We start from the raw sequence: 22,824 nt of genomic DNA, 5'->3' as shown, positions 1-22,824 counted from the left end.
TCTTAAAAGTTCTGACTCAACCGAACTAAAACGAAGATGTACAGTGGACAAAGAAATGGACAAAAGTTGGAGCTCCTGGTATATATAGCGCCAAGAATAATGAATCACGTGAACGTGAAATTTGGATTCCCAAAAAAGCCTCAAGATATGTATCACATCCGACTCTTCCAGCCAACTTTACAATGTGGATTAATTGTGGCAAACTGTCTGACTTTACTCAGGCCAGATATGTGGTCCGGCTGGATACAGGCAAGAAACTTGTATTGTTTCGCCTACCGACAATTGACCAATCTAATCTGAAAGTCAACGAGACCAGCGATGGCTGGTCCTACTACGCCATGGAAGCGGAATGCCCGCATGCCGGCGGACCCATGGCAGACTCCTCGGTCGATATTGAGGATTCCGCATATGTCGTGTCTTGCCCGTGGCACGCCTACGATTTCAACGTAGAGACCGGAGAGTCGAGCGTCGGCATCAAAGCCTGTACTTTCCCGGTCGATGTGCGGGGCGAGTTTGTTTCACTCGATTTCCCGACCGAGGAGGGGTGCACTGTCTCGCTTGCCAGCGTCGACCCTGTCAGTGAAAAGGTCAAACTCAAGCATCCGCGGCCTGTGGAGAATCCTACCACTACGCCTATTAGCCGCGAAGAACCCGGCACGGCGAAGTATCTTAATGACGACGCGACGCTATGCGACTGGGCCGCTCACATTTTGAATACTGCTAATCCCGAGCACAAGATTGAACTGGCTACACATCTTTTCTCCATTTTCACAGCTAGAGAAGGCACAGACTCGCCCATGCCACTGGGCAGAGGCACTGTTCTCCCGCCCGACCAGCCGCCGCGTGAGAAAATGGAAACCGTGACCCCAGGGCAAATGCCCAAAGCAGGACGGGGTGGCACCCTGAAGAGCCGGATCGCCATGCTGCACGCACTAGCCAACATCGAGCTGTGGGCCATCGATCTAGCAATCGATATCTGCATTCGATTCGCGACCTTTCAAACAGAAGGTACCTCGCAAGAGCTACCGCGCGCGTTCTTCCACGACTGGCTGAAGGTCGCAAGCGACGAGGCCAAGCACTTCTCTCTCCTCCGCACCCGACTAGAGGAAATGGGCGCTGCTTTCGGCTCGCTGCCAGTCCATCACAGTCTTTGGCAATCGGCAACGGAAACAGCGTACGACCTGCGCGCCAGAATCAGCATTATCGCACTGGTGCACGAGGCCCGCGGTCTGGACGTCAACCCCATGACTATTGCGAAGTTCCGCAAGGCCGGCGACGCAGAGAGCGTGGAGGCACTGGAGGTCATTCACAACGATGAGATCACGCATGTCACCACCGGACACCGGTGGCTGACGTGGATCTGTGACCAAGAAGGAACGGACCCCGTTCAGGTCTTCCGGGCGAATGTGAAGAAGCATTTCAGCGGCCCGATCCGGGGGCCGTTCAACGAGGAGGCTCGCCTGCAGGCGGGCATGGATAAGCGCTATTACGATAACCCCGGTGGCCCGAGCCCGGGGATTATGGCTTCATGAGCATAGTGCTCCATAGAAGACACAAAAAAAAGCTTAACGTTCAATCACGATATGATGCGATCGGTGCTTTGCACCACCCTTTTGTCCCTGCTAGTGTGTTTTTGTGATATCCCCGTGTTTCACTAGCAGAATTACCATAGCACGGAAGCATAAGCATTCAATTTCCAAACTCGAAAGTATTTTCTCATTCATTATCGCTCAAAATTGCTATTAGCTAGTAGTAAACATTAAGTTCTTGGGCATTGATCATAATTGCCGTAAAAAAAGGAATCCAAATCCAACGCGACCGTAATCTCATATCTAGTTAATGTATTCGGCCTGCAGCTGAACCTTGCTGCAGCTGGAGGGGATAGTGGCGCTATAGTAGCGGTTCAGGTAGAAGAGCTGGGGCGCGTTGTGATACCAGTCACAAACTGTTGAAGGTTAGTAACGTAACGCGATCGCCGTGTGGAGAAGAACAAGAAAAAGATATGCGGGGGATCATCTTACCGAGCCATCCACCGAAGCCGCTGGCTTCCGACCATTGGAAGTTGTTGCCCTTGACTGAAAATCCATCGCTGCCTTGGCCGGCATTAATCAGAATAGGTTCCCAGGCTGAAAGAATTTTCTGTTAGTCCAGTTTCAAACCGGGATTTTCAGGGCCGGGTACTCACAGGCATAGTTGGTGTCGCCGACGGCAACGACTCCCCAGGGGAATTCAGTCTTGAGGTCAAAGAGGGCATTGGTGCCATTCAGGTATACCGAGCTGGCTGTGTTGATGTCTGAGGTCAAGACGGCGTCGTTGAGGCCTGCGCCCGTGTGGTATGCGTAGACGTAGAGGTTGTTGTGTTCTGCGTTGGTGGCGCCTGTAGACTTAAGGTGGAAGTGCTTGGGTGAAGAGCTAGCGATGGGTGCAGCGATGGCGGCGGCTGCCAGCATAACGAGGGAGGTGATGAATTTCATTGTGGGAGGTGCAGGTGTTGTGAAGTGTAAGTTTTTGAGTGAAGTGGCAAAGTGAATTTAAGTTGGGATGTGGAAGGTTTCGTTCGAAAATCAAAAGGCTGGTCAACAATTCAAGGTAGGGAGCAGACACATATTTATGCACAATTGGATTTCTTTCAAGTTCCCTCGTGCACGTACAGTGGAGATACAGCACATCATTCAACATACGATATTTTCGGCTGATTCTTCAATTCCTTGCTTTTCTTTTTTTGCTAAAAAAAAAACCCTAGCGGAAAGTCAGCGCGAGCTCCTTTCCGTCTACATTCCTCCATTCGGAGGTGTACGGCTCACAATAACAAGACCCGGGGAAATCAATATCGACTAGAAAAACACATCACATCGTGCTTTGATGATGATGTCGATGGAGATGCTAAACGTGGCTTTGCACCAGTGAGGTGCGGAGGTGGCGAAAATCCTACTAGATCAAGCCTTAGTGGCATGGGGTTGCGAGGAACTACGCGAAACTAATGAATTTGGCAGTGGGGATGTGAGACATTTCCCTCCCGCTGATCATCTATGATCTTTTGATGTTCATTTGAATCTCTATATAATCTAAGACATCATACTGTTCCTCAGACCATATGCTAGAATTTGCTTAGTGGTAAGCGCTAGATATGCATCTACATCAGGCATGTAGTACAAGATTGTAGTATTCAGATGTGAACTGAAAAAGAGAACAAAGGAAGCCAAAATTTTCACTAAATCCCTTAGTTTTAGAGGCATTTTGCCTAATCCACATGCCTCTCTCGGTCTTGATCCGTCTCTATTTAGTAACTCTTCCAGGTCGCATCAACCTATTTCAATCTTAAGATACACAACTATATACTAAATAGTTAGTACTTCGTAGCACGAACATAAATATAGCTAAAGAAAAATAGACTTGTTCCACAACCGCAAACCTATGTCATATCTCGGGTATACCGAAGGTAAAGAATTTGCGACCTACACGACTTAAGCTGCACTTCTGCGCCCTTCCGATCTTGCAAACTATTCTTTAGTAATTCTGAATTCTCAGAAACTTTAAATTTTCAAGTGAGCCTTTCAAACCACAAATATCCACCCAATATAGTCAGTCACCCTTGTCTTTAGCTCCTTCCACCGCGACCCCTATCCCCAAGCTCTTCAGTCCACCGATATCACGATGTGCAGTTGCAACCAAGGTTGGCCATAGCCAAGAAACTCACCTGTGCTGATGTCGATTTCTCACGTCATTTGAGTATCGCAGACCACCTGAAAATGGAAAGTCCTCGAAACAATGATGTCGCCTTTAGGCGGGTTGGGCTGGGCTAATGATGCACCATTCCTGGTTTTCTGAGACCTCTCGGGTGCTCGTGCCATCGACCGAGTGGGAAAAGAATACTGATTCGAAAATAGCTAAGACACATCCTATTGAATTGTGTCGCCGTCGGTGCCAGAGCCCTGCCTTTGGTGCTTGATTTGTGGCCTATGATACTCCAGGTGGAAGGGCTAGTTTCATGTCATAAAGACTTGGGAGAAATTTATGTGAAGTCTCGCAGCCAACAATATCCCTCGTAGGGGCAGTGCTTTGACTGCATTCATGGTAGCTATCCAGTTCTATCGGCGCACCCTTGGTAGGGGTTATCGGACCCTCAATTAAACCCTGCATTTCCCACAGAAACAGTAATCAGGTATCTTGTAGTCTGCCATACCTCAGAGTCAAGTTCATGGGCAGAAATTTACACCAAATCCGGCTCTCCAAAGAGATACAAATGTATTCTATATTATACTGATGTTAGTGATCCCCCATTCATGTGTCAGCAGAAAATAAGCCTGCAAACAAATGTCCTACCTCGGGGCTATAATCATCCAGGACCACCTGGGCAGTTTCTGAATATCAATGCCCATGCATCATCCCACATCGACCAATAATTTATATGTATCTACCTCAAACTCGACCAAGATGCCTGCATAAGCGAAGTGGTATGTACCTGTACTTTCACACCATCATCCATATTGGTCTTCGCACCATATTGACTCGATTCAAATGGACCGGAGGGCCGAGGTCCCGGGTGATCCTTCGACAATATTCCGCTTTCCCTTCTAAATCAAATTACGAGAATTATTGACCAAATCAAGTTTCCACTAATGCAACCGCCTTCCGAAGGACCGCACGATCATTCTCAAAGCTAAGCTTCTCCACTGCCTCTTTCAAAGAAAAGAACACTGGCGTGAACTCATCTTCACCGTCACGCGATCCAGCAACTTCACCTTCATCAAGAGTAGCGATATACCACCAAATGATTTTGACATTGCTCTCACTGTCACCGCCTAACTGCCGTATAGTCACCATAAATGGCTCGGTGAGATCTGGATAAGATCGAGGTTCGTCGGGCATGTGGCCCTGCTCGTCGATCGGAGGTGCACGGGTATACATTTTGACGGGATAGAGGTGGGCTCGATAGCCGGTCTCTTCGCCGACTTCACGCAGTGCGGCCTCGTGCCTGGATTCACCACAGTTGCGGCGTCCCTTGGCAAGAAGCCATTCGTTCTTCGCGCGGTAATGAATAAGGCACACAGTCTTGTTTTGATTGACCGATAAGTCGAATAGGATGGCCCCGCAGCTTTCTACAAATTGTTCCGAAGCGTATTGGGTGGTGATTTTGGGTGAAGTTGCCATTATGGACCACTAGCACAGTCCGTTAGTAAGATTCTCAGTCAGTGTATAACCATGTTGGTTAAAAGCATGTGCTCGATACTCACCAGTGAAAAGAAAAAGGGTTAGATGCCAGAAGGAACTATATAAGTTGGAGCCATGGTAGGAAAATCTCCACTCCACACCGCCCTTCGGTCGTGGGGTGCGCCAATTGACGGGAATCCACCTCGGACGAAGTTGGCAATGACAGTAGTTCTGCGATCAACCAACCCTCCTTGCTCTGGTGTATAAAGATCTGTAAGAGTGCCTGCGCTAGGCAACAGGGAGATAAGCTACTCCAGGGCTGCAACTAAAATAGTTGGATAGCCTCGGCATCGCGCTTCGCTTGCTCCTCGTTGCCGTAGTCGCTTCGTTGCTTGCTTTTGCCATGGGGATTTGAAGGACATGGAACAAGACCTATACTTGCTGCTGCTTGGATGGAACGGTTAAAGGAGGAGGCTGATGGTATTTTATGGCGGAATATACCCCGCAACCGATGGGTGAGACTGAATGTTACTAATCTTTTGGTATCTGTAGATGACAGCTCCCATTTGTGATCTGAACAAGCGCTTTGAGGGCACTGGTATTGATTGGATAGCAGTAGAGAAGCAGCTGCTGATGAGGGCCTACCTATACCGTCTTGGCAAGAAGCTCCGCCTCCAGATATCTAATAACTATAAAGAAGACGGTAGCTGCCTATCCGGAAATAATAAAAGAAACCCCTTATCAGTCACTAAAGAGATGTTTACTCTTAGCTCTGGGGTTAAAGACTCATTTAGTTGAAATTCAGTATTAGTGCCCATGTTCATGTTCAATCTCAGGTACACACACCATCGGGCTTTTCAAGCCATTCTTCTCCGTTGCCCTCTAGATGTTCTGTAACCCAATTAGATAGCGGCCCAAGCTTCCGACATTTATGCCTTGTGTAGAAGTTAGGATAGGGGGTTGATCGGTTTTTCATCCAATCAAATGTGATAACAGTGGTATCGCCATAACATTGGATGGCCTGTCTGAGAATATCGAGGCAGTGATCTATTATTGGTAAGCTTCCACCGACAGGAAAAATGAGATTTAAGCAACAATGATATGACTTACCAATATGAACACGAACAACCTCTGCATTTTCCGAGAGCCAGGGTGACTTGTGCTCTGAACTGTTATTATAGTCTTGGTACGTGTATTGCCGAACGAAATCCACGCAATGGAGCTAATTTATTTTTTAGTAACAGGGGCCTCATCTTATGTATTCTTCGTTTCTAGTAACATACCTGATGAAATACTTCCAAATTGCCTGTAAACCATTGACTTTCAGAATCTGTTGCTTCCACAAGAGTGGTTATATTCTTTCTCATCGAAGAGGCATTCTGAACATCCACTTTGAAAATTTTCACTAAAATTTATTAGATGGGATCTTTCCATTTGGCTGTTGTCGCTTTTCATTTCTCGGAACATACAGTTCGTGATATTCTTCCAGGCTGCATCAATTTCTGGACTTGGAAGCCCTTTAAATCGATTGCTACCTCTGAAAGACCCGTCAAATGTGACTTCTTCGTACTCCACAGCGCTAAGAAGCGGGGCTTAGAGAGGAATGAGTCAATTGTCCCAATGGAGGGAGACTGGGGACTAACAGTAGATCGATAGTTGCTTTGCACATTGCTGATCATTTGGTTGTTTGAACCTCATCCCGGCAAGGAATGAGAAGATTAGAATGGCAGTTAACACAAAAGACTGCCCTGTCCCAAACGGCGCCTATGGTCCATCGTTATTTTTTGTCACACCATGTGCGGAGTCCCTAGCATGGGTTCTTCGTCGATCTTTGAATATATGGGCGTACGGAAATTCCTCCAAAGCCTCAATAAGTGGCTCGGGCTGTTATCCATCAATAACAAAAGTAGAACATGAAAGGGAGTCGAGCTTAGATGTTGATGTCAAGGAGCGCGGTTGGAAAAATGGTTAGAAAGCGGCAACTAGGTTCTTGGTAAGGAGATCTGTGCCTAAGTGGCCTCTACAAGCTCCTATGTCTCCAAAAGGCCGTGCACTTTAGCTCTCAATCATGCGCTCTATCATTGTTTCCTCCGTCATTCTTGCGGGGCTTGCTACTGTAGCTAATGCAAGCCCAATTATGGACGTCACTTCGCAGTATAGTGTTGAGTCCACAGTAGATGCCGCCGGTGCTCCTCACTACTGGTACAGCAAAGAAGAGCCAGCCAAGCGCAATGTCGACACTACCGATGCTCCTCACTACCAGTACGGTACCGAAAAGGGCTCAGCGGCTTGATTCAACCTTGCGAGTCTTCAGGGGATTGCAGTCATCACGTGGATCTGCAGAGCTACGCTTGTGAGTGACAGTTGGCTAAAGTGGCTCTGTGGGTCTTTAGGGGTTGTAGCCAACCCTCTGAATTTGGACTGTCACTAGCTTTCTTCTTAGTGTTTAATTTTGGGTTGGGCCCTTGGTAACGGTTTCCCCTATGATAGTTCTTCCTTTACCATTACGCAAATGCAAGGCACCCTCTCCGACCTTTCTTCCATTGTAGGGGCGCAGATATGTGATGACGTATCAGTGCTCTGAGCAGAGAAAGTGAATTCAAGGTACTTGGGTGTGATAGAAATGTTGGACGTGGGGCACCGAAATAGCAGCGGTCCTGCTGAAATGGATAAACAACACAGGCCCAGCTTATACAATTATTAGGCATCATAAGATTAAAGAGCTAGTGTTCGCCTTTTAGAGGCTATCCTGGCCTTCAAAACTCCAGTGGACTAGATCTTGGGCTCTTTTTTCTGATATTGTGTAACCTTGGAGTCCGGACGTGTTATTCTTTGGGCCCATTGCTTGCCGGCCCGGATTAGAAGGATCTACCCTTGCTGAACTTGCCTTCAGAACTTTTCATAGGGCAGCTTAGTATCTCACATACAAATTATTCAAAATATGAATACAACGCTATGCAGCTGTCACGTTGAGATGGTGGTTACGGACATAAAGAAAGTTCATTCGCAGTGAGAGCTAACCGACTTAAGTATCATCCAAGTATTAGAGGCATCGACCATGCGATTCTGGAAAATCTATCGAGTATCAAATATACACAAGCAAAGGCGGTGCAGATAATTTGCTGCTTCTCCGCAAACGTGGCAAATTACAGTTTGACAATTATGTCGTGTGACCATGCAGCCCATCATTCCGATCCAGGATATTTCTCTTCCCCATTCATATTTCACTCTCTCATATATAATAGATGTTGGTATCCAAAGCTGGGAACCCCTCCTTTGACAAGAACCTCAAAAACAATTTTCGTCAACCAAACAGTCATGTCACGATTAATTGATAATGAGCCCGATCTCCGCGTCAAGCCAATGCGTGTATTGTGTATGGGTATGGCTAGAACGGGCACAAATTGTGAGCAGAGGTAAAAGCGAGAGATTAAAGGTCGATATTGACTTGACCCCATCTTCAGCCATGACCATCGCCCTTCGAAAACTTGGATACAACCCCTACCACGGTTCAGAATGCTTCAAGAACCCCCCTCGCGACTTCAATCTCTGGATCGAAGCAATGGAATGTAATTTCTTCAATACCCATCCTGAGAAAAAACCAGCATACAGCACCGAGGAGTTTGATCGTTTGATCGGATCATATGACGCCGTCCTGGACGTTCCAGCGTGTCTGTTCTGGAAAGATCTAGCCGCAGCCTACCCAGATGCCAAAATCATATTGACGAACCGGGATGTAGACGCGTGGCATAAATCGGCCGATGCGACAGTTTTCAAGTTCATGCGAATTCCGTTCTTTCGCGTTTGGCAACATATGGACTCCAAAGTACTCGGGCCACTGTTTCGGAATTCGGAGCTTGTGTGGAAGATCTTTTGCGGAAACAACTATGAAGAGGCAGTTGTTAAACAGGCTTACCTTGACCACTATGAGCAGATACGTGCCGCTATCCCTAAAAGCAGACTCTTGGAGTTCGAAACTGGAAAGGATGGATGGAAGGAGCTGTGCGAGTTCCTCGATGAGCCCGTGCCCGATGATGAATCTTGGCCTAAGGCCTACCCGACCGCTGAATTCCAACACCACATGGATTTGGCAATGGCTGGTGCAATCCGCACGATCGTGCAATGGACTGGGCTAGGCCTAGCTGTGGGAGTTGGGGCCTTTCTTTTGCGGAAGAACTGGTCAATGTTGGCACGTTGATTGCCCTTATGATATAGTGGGTCGTGTATCCATTTATGAATGTGTTCATGAACGATACTTCTTCAATTTGACTAGCGTTGAAATAGCTGTAATGGCCCGAGCCAATATCGGCACAGTACCTGTCGATCTTTGCGGATCAGATCAGATAACGCACGCTTGGCGTCATAGAGGAATCCGGCCAAGAGCCCTGCTGAGCAAAACATCGACTGACTAGGCTCCAGGCTGAATGACATATTACAAGATAACTCCCGTTTGAACCCCTCCAGCACCGGCACCATCAAGCGCAAACGCATGTTGCTCAAATTGGCCTTGCTGCGGCTGGCTTCTCGGTCGCTAGCCGATATAATACCAAATTGACATGAGGTAAATCTTTCAATATTAAATTGATCATTCGAGAGTCATTGCATATATGCAAGAATCTCATGAGCTATACCATACATGGACTTCCATGGGAACAGCATGAAATAGAAATTGCCTGTGTTGGGCCATCTACAGGACCAATGCTACACCCAACAAAAATGCAGAGGCAATCATATATACAGCTTGACTCCAGACACCAAAGTTGAAGCTAATAGGAGATGCAAGACTCCTTGCAGCACCCTTGCTAGGCGTCGCAGAGCTCGCAGAGCCTTTCCCTGTAGTCGCGGTTCCGGTAGCGGTCTCAACGGCAGTTCCCGTGTTTGTCGCAGTGACAGCTTTCGCATTATATGGGGCCGGGGTAATGACGGAGGTATAAGCTGGAAAGAGCGAAAATGTGTACGGTTCTGGCGCACTTGTCAGACTTCCCCCGGCGGTGGTTTCTGAGAGAGACGCTGTTCCCGGAAATCCCGAGGGAAGTTGCCCTGGGTTGTACCACTTAGTTGCATAAGTGTCAAAGTTGAATGAGGTGCACTGGCTGCCGGTACCGTCGGAAAGGACGGAGCATTGATCGGACGCCGACAGGTTATAGCCACCTTCAAAGCTGTTAAGCATTATATCGATGGGAAGGTCGGAGAGGTCGTTGTGGGGACATGTATCGATAATGCTATGCATTGAAAATGTCATCTGGTTAGACTGATGGTTCAATTCGTTTGGGAGAAATACGATTCTCGCAGGACTAGTGCATGACTCACTTGGACAATATGGATGACTCCAAACAACACTCACAGCTGGCGACAGTGCTAGTACCGGAAGAGACGATGTCATATGAACTGCAGCTCAGGCTTGGGTAAATCACTGTAAAGTTTCCCCAGATGTAGCCCAGATTACACACTGCATTCAAAAACTTGTCAGTGCGTGCATCTTGGCTGCTACAAGCTTTTGTTTGCAAATCGGCATCTTACCGCATCCGCCAGGAGCATTATCTGGTGCTGGATAGTAAGGGATATCTAGCGAGCCTTGTACTCTATCTGCACCGTCGAGGTATTGTAGCGCAGTTTCCTGGTAAGCACATGAGTACACCTATGATACCGATATTAGAAGAGAGACGGGTAAGAGTGAGGGGTGGATAGACCTGATTCCAGCAACTCGTCAGCCAACAGCCAATATTCGCAGCTAACTGAACATTTCCACAGGCCAATTCACACTCCGGGAGTGAATCCCCGGAGCAGGTCTTTTTTGCATCTATCATGCATTGTGTAAGCTGGTTGACATTCTTTTCATAGCATTGAAGATAGCCACTGGGATCGACACAGCCCTTGCCGTTGGGATTCAGGTTTGACGCATCAGCGTAGGCCAGAGACAAGAACAGAGCCTGTGCCAGGGCGGCAGATTTCATGACACCCATAATTTGAAGTTGTCAAAGCTTTTGATGATTTATTTCATGGCCAAGATTCATGATGGAGCAGGCGGGTTTTAACATCGCCAAGAATGCTTAGCTGGGCTTATTTACTAACAGGTACTTACTATCAAATTGGTAAATTTAACCGATAAGTTATGCATTAAGAGATGGACCTTGTGCATCCAGGGACCAAATCAGGTACATGCTAACGATCTAAGGTCATAAATGGAGCCAATCCTGTGCCGTTACCCCGACGCCACTTAATCAAAGCCTCGTGTTCGATGCAGACTGCTGACAATTGGTTGGATACAGAGACACCTATCTTTCCCTTTGGAGACAAGGAGCTGCACCTCAAACAAGTCTTATCTCTAATTCATGAAATTCTCATATAACTTAGCTAGACTCAATTATAATCTTGTTGTTCTGCATGCAGGTCTTACAGCTCGCATCGCATTTTCGGCCTGGTATAGTTTTTACTCGGGGTAACACGCATAATTAAGTTAAGGTTAGTTAATATGAGATCGGGTCATTTTGCTTACTCTCACCGTCGCCCCTGCAAGTTCGCGCGCCCAATCGGACTCGCCGACCACCCTATTCCCCTCCCCCCCCGGTGCGGTTCTTCTCGGATTCATCCAGTATAGCAAGTAGCTTTCGGGCGGAGCTTACTTCAGGGTTAAAATGTGTAAGCGGATTAGGAGGAGAGGCAATTATTCAGCGGGATTCAGGAGTCATCTGCTCATAGATCATGGAGATCACGGCCAATACCGAATAGACCTGGGCATGGGGTGGCCCTATTCTATATCAACAGCATCGAAAAAGACACACTAGGCAATTTCTCATCTGGTGTCGAACGCTGAGCTATGTGGTCTATGTGAATGGGCAGACCGGCGCTGTTATCTGGAAGCTTAGTGAGAAAGGTAGTGAGAAAGTGAAAATGTTCAAAGACCTGTCTGGGGGCGTCGCGGTCACATTTAACGGTCAACATCATGCTCGATTCCATGATAATTGGCAAAGAATATCCATATTCGTTAACGGGAACTGCCCAGGTCTTACTGTCACAGGTCTCACTCGGGGAATCACAGTACTTCTGGATACAGAAAACACGACGATGCAACTAGTGTAGGAATACACCAGTCCGAACAAGGTCTTGACGGATAACAGCGGATAAATGCAAATCCTGGACAGCGGCAATTTCGTTCTCGGGTTCAGTCCTAACGCCAATTCGGCCGAATATGCCTCGAACGGAACTCTGCTCTGCAACGTTCATATGGGCCCCGAGACGTTCAAAGTTCAAGCCCTGGAGGGACATTTACAACGTGGGTAGCCCTTCGGCGCCACCCGTTCCACCAAGGGATGGCGGTCACTGCAGGTTCAGGGGCTATCTCAACAACTGAAATTGATGATCATCATGGAAGTAGTCACAGAACATCCTATACTGATTACTAAAATTTATAGATTGATATAGATTGATATAGATTGATAAATTTTAATGGACTAACTATGGATAGTATGCACAAAAATCAAAGATTTTGAGAATTGAACTTTCACAGACCGCAACCTTGGGGCTTTGTAGAAGTCTAATAAGAACATCGGTCATAAATACATGTATATTTACCGACTTTCTATATAGAACTATATATGTTGAGAAACAAAAATCTCACCGCAATTCGTTGTTACGTAGTTGTCCAATTTTCAGTATCACAGAATGTTGATTTTCTGTGTTCAAGAGGGATGGATGGTTACATGTGACGAAATTGAAATATCGAGCGCATATAGATGATTACGATGATCAGACCACATTAAATCTGGAGACCCTTTCCGGATAAGTATGGAAAGATTTATTTTGACATGCCACAGCTATTGTGATACTTTAGAAAAACAGACGATGGTGTTGTTGCTCTTAAAATAACTCGACGGCCCCCGGACCCACTGTTCAAAGCTCCCGAAATCTCTTCGCGTAGGCCCCTGACGCGTTGTCTTAATGGGATGATTACTGCTCAAGAGACGGTTACAACCTTTTATCTTTGTAAAATGTTTCTAGGGCTTTATCAATTGATTTGAAATAACTAAATCATCTCCGGACGCTCTCTTGACCGACACGGGTATGTTCCCGCCCGGCATCGGACGGCATCGACAGGATTGACCAAAAACTAGGCTGTCGCCCCTTGATTACCAGACATCATGGATCCATCCACGTATACGGATCCCCAGCTTACCTACCAGGATAAATTGGTGATCAATGCTATCGTTGAACCGACTCCCAGCTCCGATGGTAAGTTCATCCCTGCATGTGCATTAAGGAGTAATCTGACACATATGCAGGCAATACCACCGCCAAGCCTTTGGAAGACAAGCTGAGCGCCGAAGAGACAGTCCAAAGACTTGAGAATCTCAATGATCCATCTCATGTGGAATTCGATCCTACCGTCTCCCAATTTTGGGATACCCCTTTGCTGCGGGCCAAACTACCCGCCTCTATCCAGAAGTATGTGCTGACACCATATATCAACTGGGCAAAAGGTATCGTGCGTTTCCAGACCGACGTGGTCATGGTTACACACCTCATTCTCTATTTCACCACCATTGTCCCTAGTGGTGCACTTTTGTATTACCGTTTCTCTTACCTCCACGGTGTCCTGCACTGGCTCATGCAATTGTTTTATTGTGGTGCTTTTACCCTGATGAAGCATCAGCACATCCATATGAATGGAGTGCTTACATCAAGACTTTACTGGATCGATACACTTTTCCCCTACCTTTTGGACCCGATGCACGGCCATACATGGAACTCATACTTCTACCACCACATCAAGCACCATCACGTTGAGGGCAATGGTGGAGATGATCTGAGCACAACGATGTATTATGACCGCGATAGCGTTCCCGACTTCCTTTGCTATGTTGGCCGTTTTATCTTCTTTGTCTGGTTGGAACTACCCATGTACTTTTGGAGAAAAGGACAGTACAAATATGCTGCTAAATGCGCGTTTTGGGAGATCGGCAACTATGTTGCCCTTTATATGATGTACAATTATGTCAATGCCCGAGCTACCACGTTCGTGTTTATTCTTCCGCTTACCGTCATGCGCTTGGGCTTGATGGTCGGCAACTGGGGACAACATGCTTTTGTGGACCCGGCCGACCCTGACTCGGATTATCTGTCGAGTATAACCTTGATTGATGTTCCGGTAAGTTGTTTTCTGCTCGATCATCAGAGTACAACTAACAAATAACAGAGTAATCGATTTTCATTCAATGATGGATACCACACTTCTCATCACCTCAACCCACGTCGCCACTGGAGAGACCACCCCGTTGCCTTCCTCAAGCAAAAGGATCGATACGCCAAAGAAGACGCTCTGGTTTTCCGGAACGTTGATTATATCTTCATCACCGTGAACCTACTTCGGAAGAACTACGAGTATTTGGCTAAATGCTTGATTCCCATCGGTGATCAAGTTAATTGGACTATGGAAGAACGAGTGGAGATGCTCCGCCGTCGGACGCGAAAATTCCCCAAGCCGTCTTCGAAGAAAACTGAATGAAAGTCTTCGGCTTTGGGAATTTTTTGCGCCGTTTTGTTACACTAGGGGTTCTCCTCGCATGCTATCCTACCACTTCGCCAAAAAGTTTATAGAGATTCATATTCAATAGAATTTGCCGAGACCAGATCTGCAGCAATCTCGTTTCGCTTCTCTTTTCGCTCAGAAGACCATGCCCTACCATACTATCCTGTATAATCCGTTTTCCCGGTTGCATTCCAAGCCCTTCCTGAACATGAATGTCGACACTCGACACTTTGACCCAAAACAATATTCCTTACACACTGTCCATTTCTCCAGACCTTTCTTTCTACCTAGAAATCCCTATCTTCTCCGCATATTGTGTTCCTGAACCCACGCGACCTGGCGGTAAGTGGGTCTCGTGGTGATGATGCTATTCTATTATACTTCCACCTCATGGCCGATGATCCTTCATTTACCCCCACGCCAATCATCTGCTTCACCTTCAGGCCTCATGGCCTGAATAAAAAAGTGTCATCTGCGCCAATAGCGCCAAGGTAATCACGTGAGAAACAAACAAACCGGCGATCAAGGGGTTGGTCCATTTCCCGATGCGGGGAAAGATGTAACATCACGGCCTTTGTTTACTCGGAGTTTCATGACGTTCATAGGCCTGATGTTTTAATGAGTCAGGAATTTAATCAGTGTGACGCGGTGCTCCTGGGATAGAAACATGCCTTTCGGTACAAAAGCTTCCCAGAGTAAAAAGTACGCCAACCAGGCAAGATATCACTGTACTGTCTGAAATGTTGTTATTGCGTTTGGTGGCACTAGCTGCCACGGCTGCTGGCTATGTAGTCACTACCATGGTCAATGAAAAGGCCACTTGCTATCTATATCCGGAGTCTCTCAGACACGATGGCCAGGCAATTGATGATGCACCTTCAATCCACCAGGCCTTCGCAACTTGCGGCCAAAATGGCGATGTGATCTTCACTGATGGTGTTTTCAACATCAACTCAGTGATGAATACAACAAATTTAGCCCATTGCGACGTGACTCTTCGAGGGGAGCTCCGTTTCTCGACCGACATCTCCTACTGGCTCTCTCATTCCTACGACGTCGTCTTCCAGAACCAGTCAACCGCCTGGCTCTTCGGCGGCGAAAATGTTACCTTCCGTGCGGATGGCGGTTGGTACAATGGTCAAGGTCAGGCATGGTACACCGAAAACCAGAACCAAAGCAACCAGCCAGGTCGGCCGATCAGTATTACTTTCTTTGAATCTAAGAATCTACTCGTGGATGGTCTAAGAATCATACAACCACAGTTCTGGGCAATATTCGTCACTTACAGCCAAAACGTCTCAATCACAAATCTATACGTCAACGCAACAAGCAACGACCAATGGGGAACAGTCAACACCGACGGCTATGACTCGTGGAACAGCGATATGCTCCTTGTCGAGAACGCCGTTGTTCAAAATGGAGACGACTGTATTGCAGCTAAAGGGAACACCACAAATCTGCTCGTTAAGAATGTCACTTGCTACGATAACTTCGGTATGACCATCGGCTCTGTCGGCCAGTACCCCGATATGCCCGACTATGTTGAGAACGTCACTTTCGAGGATGTAAAGTGCATCAACTGTATGGAAGGCGCCTTCATCAAGACTTGGCAAGGGATAATCAACGATGACAACCTGAACGGCGACACCGGCGGTGGTGGCAGCGGCGTGGTCAAAAATGTAACATATCGCAACTTCGACATGACAAACGTCGCCCTGCCGATCCAGATCTCGCAGTGCATCTACACCGAGGCAGATGGCAAATACTGCAACACGTCCAAGATGGCAATATCCGATATTACTTGGTCTAATATCAAGGCTACCACGAGATATAACGTTGGTGCTTCGATTTATTGCTCTGATGTGCACCCGTGCCCGGGTATCAAGTTTGAGAACGTTCAGCTTGAATCAGTCAATAGCACGCTTGGATTGCCGATGTATGGGACCACCCTGCAGGACGAGGTTTATCAATGTGCAAACATTGTTGGACAGGATACTTCCGGCGTGCCTTGTAATCGTGTTGCGCCGAGTAATTACGGCCAGGTCGTGACTTCTAATATCAAGGAGTGACCCATCTGAAATGAGCTGGTTTGGTAGAGAGAGAGAGAGAGAGAGGCCATTTTGCCTCCCAGGTATCCAAGTCTCTGGACCCTATAGCAACAGAATCAAGTATCAAGTCTCATGAAACCGAAATCTACGGTGTCTCAATGATAGAAACCCCTCATTCCATCACATCTTGTTTGCTGTGGAGTCACACTTTCCGGTTCCTTCAATAACATCATAATCTACGTGCACATACCCCATGGTATGTGCGGGGTGTCAAAGCTACGGCCCGAATAAGACAGGGAATGTCTTGAACTCCGAGATTACTTCTGAGTTTCAGCGACTTAGCCCCGGGCATGCAGGTTCTTTTGCTACGTCGACCAGGATGTGGGGCGAGAGAGTTGTATTTCTCCGAAGATTTGCAGAGCAGTGGATTCCCCGTGGGGTATGTAACGATGTATGAAATGTGGGATGGGGGATTCCCTCGCATATAAATATTGAGATACTGATAGAATTTGTTTCTTGTGCATACAGAGTACAGAGTTCACTCAAATGAATCATGGGCTTATTCCTTACTATGGCCCTAGGTCTTCTCGCCGGGTCGGCATCCGGCCTCATCTATACCGAACCATTCCGCCCTCAATATCATTTCTCCCCCAAGAGCAATTGGATGAATGACCCTAACGGGCTCCTATACTATAATAACACCTATCATCTCTTCTTCCAATATAACCCAGGTGGAATCGAATGGGGGAACATGTCGTGGGGCCATGCAACGAGTAGAGACTTGGCCCACTGGGAAGAGCGTCCCGTCGCTCTACTTGCTCGTGGATATCCCGACACTATCACCGAAATGTATTTCTCAGGAAGTGCAGTAGCAGATGTGAACAACACAAGTGGCTTCGGGGCTGATGGAAAAATCCCTTTGGTCGCCATGTATACGTCTTCCGTATGATCGCATGGCTCGTTTCATTTCATCACTCATGGAGACTAACAAATATTTTTTATAAAGTACCCAATTTCTCAAACGCTCCCAAGCGGGAAACACGTTCGTGCAGAACAGCAATCCCAGTCCATCGCCTACAGTCTCGACGAGGGCGAGACCTGGACAACATACGACGCTGAGAACCCTGTGATCCACAATCCACCCTCCCCATACGAAGCGGAATTTCCAAACTTCCGGGATCCCTTCGTATTCTGGCACGAAGATACACAGAAATGGGTTGCTGTCACAGCTTTGGCCTCAGCCCACAAACTCCTAATCTGGACTTCAGCCAATCTCAAAGAATGGTCTCTTGCTAGCGAATTCGGGCCTTACAATGCAGTAGGCGGCGTATGGGAATGTCCCAATCTGCTCAAAATTCCAGTCCAGGGACACCCATCAGCCACGAAATGGGTCTTGGTTCTGGGACTCAATCCTGGCGGGCCACCCGGCACGGTCGGTTCAGGCACGCAATATTTCATCGGCGACTTCGACGGAACGAGCTTCAAGGCTGATCCCGCTAGCGTATACGCAGGTAATAGCACCGCCAATTGGATGGATTGGGGTCCGGACTTCTATGCCGCGGCCAGTTACAATGGACTCTCTGGAGGTGACGTGGTTCAGATCGGGTGGATGAATAACTGGCAGTACGGTGCGAAGATCCCGACAGACCCATGGCGAAGTGCAATGTCTATCCCTCGTCAGTTGTCGTTGAAGATGGTTGACGAGAAAGTCACTCTGCTTCAACAACCTCATCAGAGCTGGCGGGGTGTTGTCAATCACCAGAGTGGGAAGCACTTCTGGAAATCTGTATCAGAAGGATCAACTAGGCTTGGCTCCCCGGGGAAGGCATTCAAGATCGACTTGAGCTTTTCGGATCATGACTCCAATGACTCTTTGGCATCAACTTTTGCCATAGCTGTTCGCGCCAGCTCCGATTTCGAGCAAGAAACGCTTATCGGGTACAATTTTACCAGCAAGGAGGTCTTCGTTGATCGACAACGCTCTGGGATAGTATCGTTTGACAAAACATTCGGTAGTTTGTATCATGCACCGCTGTCCGCAGACTCGGAAAAACGTGTTAACCTGCAAGTCTTTGTGGACTGGTCTAGTGTGGAGGTCTTGGGGGGTCAGGGAGAGGTTGCTTTGACTGCCCAGATATTTCCAGAGGGAAATGCAACTGAAGCGCGAATTATTTCCACACATGGAGTGACGCGGGATGTGAGGCTTCAAATCAACGGGATGAGTTCGACATGGTACTGAGATAGCGAATAAGAGGAAAAAGTGATGGATATAGCAACACTTGCTTATTTGCGCATTCGCATGTTTGCTTATCTATGTTTTTTCACGCCTTCCTAGCTATAGCTAGAGAGCTTTTTCTTCGGAGATCTCAGAACATCACGATTCTCCATCATTCCTTCACATCACTATTCCATACATAGTGTATCCGCATCAGAAAGCTTAAACGAAGATCCACGAAAGAAAAATGTAGTTCTAAATAACTATGAAGTATACCAAGCTAGACAACAGCCAACAATTACCCGTAGAGACAACGTTGCAGGGGTTTGACAGACTAGTCATGCCATAGTTGATTACCGAGCGTAGCGGGGTGCCCAGGAGGTGAGTCACGAACAGCCTCGCAGAAGAAAATTCCCTTGATATTTCCAACATCACTCGAACAATTCATTCCCAAATCCATCAAGCCAAGAAATCAAAATCCCGCTCAAAATGGCATTGGACTTCTCCCTTCCCACCGCGCTGATCCTGATCGACAACCAACAGGGCCTCACCAATCCATCAACGCTCTCCCATTGGGGCCCTTCGCGGTCCAACCCGCAATATGAAACCAACACCCAAGCACTTCTCTCGGCATTCAGAGCTGCAAAATCATCATCTTCGACTCCGCTGGAAGTAATCCATGTTTTCCACTCCTCCACGTCCCCGAAGTCTCCACTGCACCCTTTACACCCAGAACAGGGCATCCGCCCTCTAGACTTCGCGGCGCCAGCCGCGGATGGCTCGGAGGCTGTGTTTTGGAAGACCGTCAATTCCTCTTTCATTGGGACAGGGCTTGAGGCCCATGTGCGTGAAAAGGGATTCCGCCAGCTCATCATTGCTGGATTGACGACTGATCATTGTGTATCGACCACCACGCGCATGGCTGCTAACTTGGGAGTTGTGGATCGGTATCCCGGGGATGGGCCGGTCCGGCTGAGGTCCGACGGGACGCATGAGAATGAGCTGAATGTTGAGAAGGGTCGTATTGTACTTGTTGATGATGCGACTGCCACCTTTGGGAAAGGGGGTATCGATGCGGAGATCATTCATAAGGTTTCTTTGGCTACCTTGGAGGGTGAATTTGCCGATGTATTAAAAACTGAAGAGGTTGTCAAGGCGTTGGAGAAGATATAGTCTTTGCATCTAGGTACACAGTGATGGTTAGCGACTCTTGGAAGTATTCATTTCATATCTTAGATTCAATTGGTTTGTTTATCTGGTTTTTCATGAACACAACAAGTATATTCAATCTTCCAAGGACTGAGTCTACTTTTAGGCAGTCTTAGGCCCCACAGAGGTGTACTCATATAGTGCATCACTGGTAAATAGCTGATGTGTATTGCTATACGACAAGACGGTGAATGATCAAAGCACCAGATAACATACCTAACATTTCTAGATAAAACGATCCCGAAAACGTCACCACCTAGGCATCTTCCTCTCAAACAAAGTGATCTATTAATCAAGTGCACAAGCTTTAGACATCATATTGCAGATCCAGCTGTTGTCCTAGTGGAGTAGTTATTGAGGCTATGCTCGCCGCATCTCGTATTGCAACCGTACTTAACCAGCTCATGCCGGGGCATAAGAGACAAAATTTCAGCAATAACAATGTCGAACCAACATTGCAGTACTCCCGAAATATGCAAGCTAGAATATATCCATGGCAGCGGTTCATTGTCTACGGAATGCAGCGAGCAGGCAAGAGTGCCCACCCTCTGCGCTGAAAGCCCTATATTGACCAATATCTAGTCGACCCAAGTTCAAGTTGTACAAAACTCGGAGTTCTTGGTGACTACAGACCAAGCACTTTACCAGTTTCTTCAAGAATTAAGTTCGGAAATACAAAAGTTTGGACGCTCGAGGGCGGAGGCAGTGGCTCGTATCAATGAACGATGGGCCGGGATGGTTTTCATAGAACCTGATCTGATCACCCACGAAGAGGCTGAACACTGGGCGCATGTGTTTTATTATGTTGATGCACGATATTGGGATGTGTCGGAGGACCGCTCAACATGGACAGTGACGGAAGCACCGTCTAAAAAGTCTCGGTCGTGGACTTTGAAGGAATAGCAGTAGCTGTGCATATTGCGTCACATGCGTCACATACTCATATTTTACCATTTACTCAGAAGCAGCACACAGTAAAAGTTACAAGAACATAATTACTTCGAGGGTCTCTAACACAAAGGAGAAAAAGAATACAGGAGCAGCCTATAAGGAACAGCCCATAAAACCCCACAGTATAAATGGCAGATATACCTCAAATCCCCAGTCTTAACCATATGAACCCGGAAAACAAGACACAGGATGCATCGAAATCAGCGACAATTTTAGACAAGGTCGCGCTTGACGAACTCGGCAAGCAGGGTCTTGCCGAGGGAAGCAGGGCTGCGCTCGACAATGACACCAGCGTCGGTGAGAGCGGCGATCTTGGAGTCGGCACCACCCTTACCACCGCTGACGATGGCACCGGCGTGACCCATGCGGCGGCCGGGGGGAGCGGAGATACCGGCAATGAAGGAGACAGCGGGCTTGTTGTGGATGTTGTTGGCCTTGAAGTACTCGGCGGCATCCTCCTCGGCGGAACCACCAATCTCACCGATCATGATGATACCGTCGGTCTCGGGGTCCTCGAGGAAGACCTTGAGGCAGTCGATGAAGCTGGTGCCGGAGAAGGGGTCACCACCGATACCGACAACAAGGGACTGACCAAGGCCGGCCATGGTAGTCTGGTTGACGGCCTCGTAGGTCAGGGTACCGGAGCGGGAGACGATACCGACACGACCGCGCTTGTGGATGAAGCCGGGCATGATACCGATCTTACATTGACCCTATAGACGGTTTGTATGAATATCGGGCACGTTCAAAATGATCGTCAATCGTTGTTTGGGGGGGGAGCATACCGGAGCGATGATACCAGGGCAGTTAGGGCCGACCAAGCGAGTCTTGTTCTGGGTCTTGAGGATGTCGGTGATGCGGACCATGTCTATATACGATCAATTAGCTCGCGCGCTTTCCAAGCTGTACAAGTTGTCCGGGAGATTCGTACCGTGCTGGGGGATACCCTCAGTAATGCTGTTAGATGAAACAAAAACCGTCAGTTAAAGCTCTTTGCAGGGGGTAAAAAAGTTCAATGTCTGGACACGTACCAAACAACGAGACCCATCTCAGCGGCGATGGCCTCCTCAATACCGGCAGCGGCAAGAGGGGGGCTGTGTACAGTTAGCACTGCTATCTGATATTCTATTATCTCGCAGGAATTGAAGAATCATACGGAACGAAGATGGCGGAGGCAGTGGCACCGGTCTCCTTCACGGCATCGCTGACGTTGGCGAAAACGGGACGGTCAAGGTGGATAGAGCCGGCCTTCTTGGGGTTGGTACCACCGACGACATTGGTGCCTGTCCTGTGTAAGCTATTATTTCGTTGCGATCATATCGAGAGCAAGATTTACCGTAGGCGATGGCCTGCTCAGCGTGGAAGCTGTTTCGAGGTCAAATATCAGCCCACTGCGCGTCAAAATTTCAGGGACATCGCGGATTTTGCACTCACGTTCCCTGCTTTCCAGTGAAACCCTGGAACAGAACACGGGTGTCCTTGTTGATCTTAAGGTTGTTCACAGTGCTGGCGTAGGCAGAGGTGGCCTGAGTCCGACGCTGGGTGGCGCCAACATTGCGAAGGGCCGAGACTGTGTTACGGCGGAAGGCCTGCATGACTGCAAATGTGTAAGAGAGGAGAGGAGAGGTGATAGCGGAAGAGAGAAAATCGGGGTGAAGCAAGGATAATTCGGGATGCGCGCCCGGGAGTTTTCGCTCGGGACTAATTATTTTACTTAAGCGGAC

The 22,824-nt window shown here is 47.8% G+C and overlaps 13 protein-coding genes across 13 annotated transcripts; 7 read left to right on the top strand and 6 right to left on the bottom strand.

The window, feature by feature from the left end:
- Positions 1 to 182: 182 nt before the first annotated feature.
- Positions 183 to 1,532, top strand: N7529_003052 (Rieske [2Fe-2S] domain protein; the record flags this gene model as incomplete). The annotated part of the gene is made up of 1 exon (XM_057238579.1): positions 183 to 1,532. The coding sequence occupies one exon, from the start codon at positions 183 to 185 to the stop codon at positions 1,530 to 1,532; it is 1,350 nt and encodes a 449-aa protein (XP_057101190.1).
- A 300-nt stretch (positions 1,533 to 1,832) lies between these two features.
- Positions 1,833 to 2,474, bottom strand: N7529_003051 (uncharacterized protein; the record flags this gene model as incomplete). Its single annotated transcript, XM_057238578.1, has 3 exons — positions 1,833 to 1,945; positions 2,022 to 2,126; positions 2,186 to 2,474. 3 exons carry the CDS (start codon positions 2,472 to 2,474, stop codon positions 1,833 to 1,835), a joined length of 507 nt encoding a protein of 168 aa, XP_057101189.1.
- Positions 2,475 to 4,605: 2,131 nt separating this feature from the next.
- On the bottom strand, positions 4,606 to 5,151 carry N7529_003050 (putative NUDIX domain; the record flags this gene model as incomplete). The annotated part of the gene is made up of 1 exon (XM_057238577.1): positions 4,606 to 5,151. The coding sequence occupies one exon, from the start codon at positions 5,149 to 5,151 to the stop codon at positions 4,606 to 4,608; it is 546 nt and encodes a 181-aa protein (XP_057101188.1).
- Positions 5,152 to 7,219: 2,068 nt separating this feature from the next.
- On the top strand, positions 7,220 to 7,444 carry N7529_003049 (uncharacterized protein; the record flags this gene model as incomplete). The annotated part of the gene is made up of 1 exon (XM_057238576.1): positions 7,220 to 7,444. One exon carries the CDS (start codon positions 7,220 to 7,222, stop codon positions 7,442 to 7,444), a length of 225 nt encoding a protein of 74 aa, XP_057101187.1.
- A 1,173-nt stretch (positions 7,445 to 8,617) lies between these two features.
- Positions 8,618 to 9,349, top strand: N7529_003048 (sulfotransferase family protein; the record flags this gene model as incomplete). The annotated part of the gene is made up of 1 exon (XM_057238575.1): positions 8,618 to 9,349. One exon carries the CDS (start codon positions 8,618 to 8,620, stop codon positions 9,347 to 9,349), a length of 732 nt encoding a protein of 243 aa, XP_057101186.1.
- Positions 9,350 to 9,838: 489 nt separating this feature from the next.
- Positions 9,839 to 10,321, bottom strand: N7529_003047 (uncharacterized protein; the record flags this gene model as incomplete). The annotated part of the gene is made up of 1 exon (XM_057238574.1): positions 9,839 to 10,321. One exon carries the CDS (start codon positions 10,319 to 10,321, stop codon positions 9,839 to 9,841), a length of 483 nt encoding a protein of 160 aa, XP_057101185.1.
- A 1,901-nt stretch (positions 10,322 to 12,222) lies between these two features.
- N7529_003046 (uncharacterized protein) lies at positions 12,223 to 12,417 on the bottom strand (the record flags this gene model as incomplete). The annotated part of the gene is made up of 1 exon (XM_057238573.1): positions 12,223 to 12,417. One exon carries the CDS (start codon positions 12,415 to 12,417, stop codon positions 12,223 to 12,225), a length of 195 nt encoding a protein of 64 aa, XP_057101184.1.
- Positions 12,418 to 13,289: 872 nt separating this feature from the next.
- N7529_003045 (fatty acid desaturase) lies at positions 13,290 to 14,653 on the top strand (the record flags this gene model as incomplete). Its single annotated transcript, XM_057238572.1, has 3 exons — positions 13,290 to 13,380; positions 13,431 to 14,296; positions 14,345 to 14,653. The coding sequence occupies 3 exons, from the start codon at positions 13,290 to 13,292 to the stop codon at positions 14,651 to 14,653; spliced, it is 1,266 nt and encodes a 421-aa protein (XP_057101183.1).
- A 764-nt stretch (positions 14,654 to 15,417) lies between these two features.
- Positions 15,418 to 16,746, top strand: N7529_003044 (uncharacterized protein; the record flags this gene model as incomplete). Its single annotated transcript, XM_057238571.1, has 1 exon — positions 15,418 to 16,746. One exon carries the CDS (start codon positions 15,418 to 15,420, stop codon positions 16,744 to 16,746), a length of 1,329 nt encoding a protein of 442 aa, XP_057101182.1.
- A 550-nt stretch (positions 16,747 to 17,296) lies between these two features.
- Positions 17,297 to 18,964, top strand: N7529_003043 (glycoside hydrolase family 32 protein; the record flags this gene model as incomplete). The annotated part of the gene is made up of 2 exons (XM_057238570.1): positions 17,297 to 17,668; positions 17,732 to 18,964. The coding sequence occupies 2 exons, from the start codon at positions 17,297 to 17,299 to the stop codon at positions 18,962 to 18,964; spliced, it is 1,605 nt and encodes a 534-aa protein (XP_057101181.1).
- A 465-nt stretch (positions 18,965 to 19,429) lies between these two features.
- Positions 19,430 to 20,113, top strand: N7529_003042 (putative isochorismatase family hydrolase; the record flags this gene model as incomplete). The annotated part of the gene is made up of 1 exon (XM_057238569.1): positions 19,430 to 20,113. The coding sequence occupies one exon, from the start codon at positions 19,430 to 19,432 to the stop codon at positions 20,111 to 20,113; it is 684 nt and encodes a 227-aa protein (XP_057101180.1).
- Positions 20,114 to 21,312: 1,199 nt separating this feature from the next.
- On the bottom strand, positions 21,313 to 21,792 carry N7529_003041 (Succinyl-CoA ligase alpha subunit; the record flags this gene model as incomplete). Its single annotated transcript, XM_057238568.1, has 1 exon — positions 21,313 to 21,792. The coding sequence occupies one exon, from the start codon at positions 21,790 to 21,792 to the stop codon at positions 21,313 to 21,315; it is 480 nt and encodes a 159-aa protein (XP_057101179.1).
- Positions 21,793 to 21,813: 21 nt separating this feature from the next.
- Positions 21,814 to 22,695, bottom strand: N7529_003040 (uncharacterized protein; the record flags this gene model as incomplete). The annotated part of the gene is made up of 6 exons (XM_057238567.1): positions 21,814 to 21,968; positions 22,032 to 22,057; positions 22,132 to 22,194; positions 22,257 to 22,383; positions 22,437 to 22,465; positions 22,535 to 22,695. 6 exons carry the CDS (start codon positions 22,693 to 22,695, stop codon positions 21,814 to 21,816), a joined length of 561 nt encoding a protein of 186 aa, XP_057101178.1.
- Between the last annotated feature and the right edge of the window lie 129 nt (positions 22,696 to 22,824).

The sequence above is a fragment of the Penicillium soppii genome (assembly GCF_028829465.1).
Source record: "Penicillium soppii strain IBT 18220 chromosome Unknown utg000003l, whole genome shotgun sequence".
Lineage (NCBI taxonomy): Eukaryota > Fungi > Ascomycota > Eurotiomycetes > Eurotiales > Aspergillaceae > Penicillium > Penicillium soppii.
Note: the sequence above shows the minus strand (reverse complement) of the source record. Positions and strands in the feature narration are given on the sequence as shown.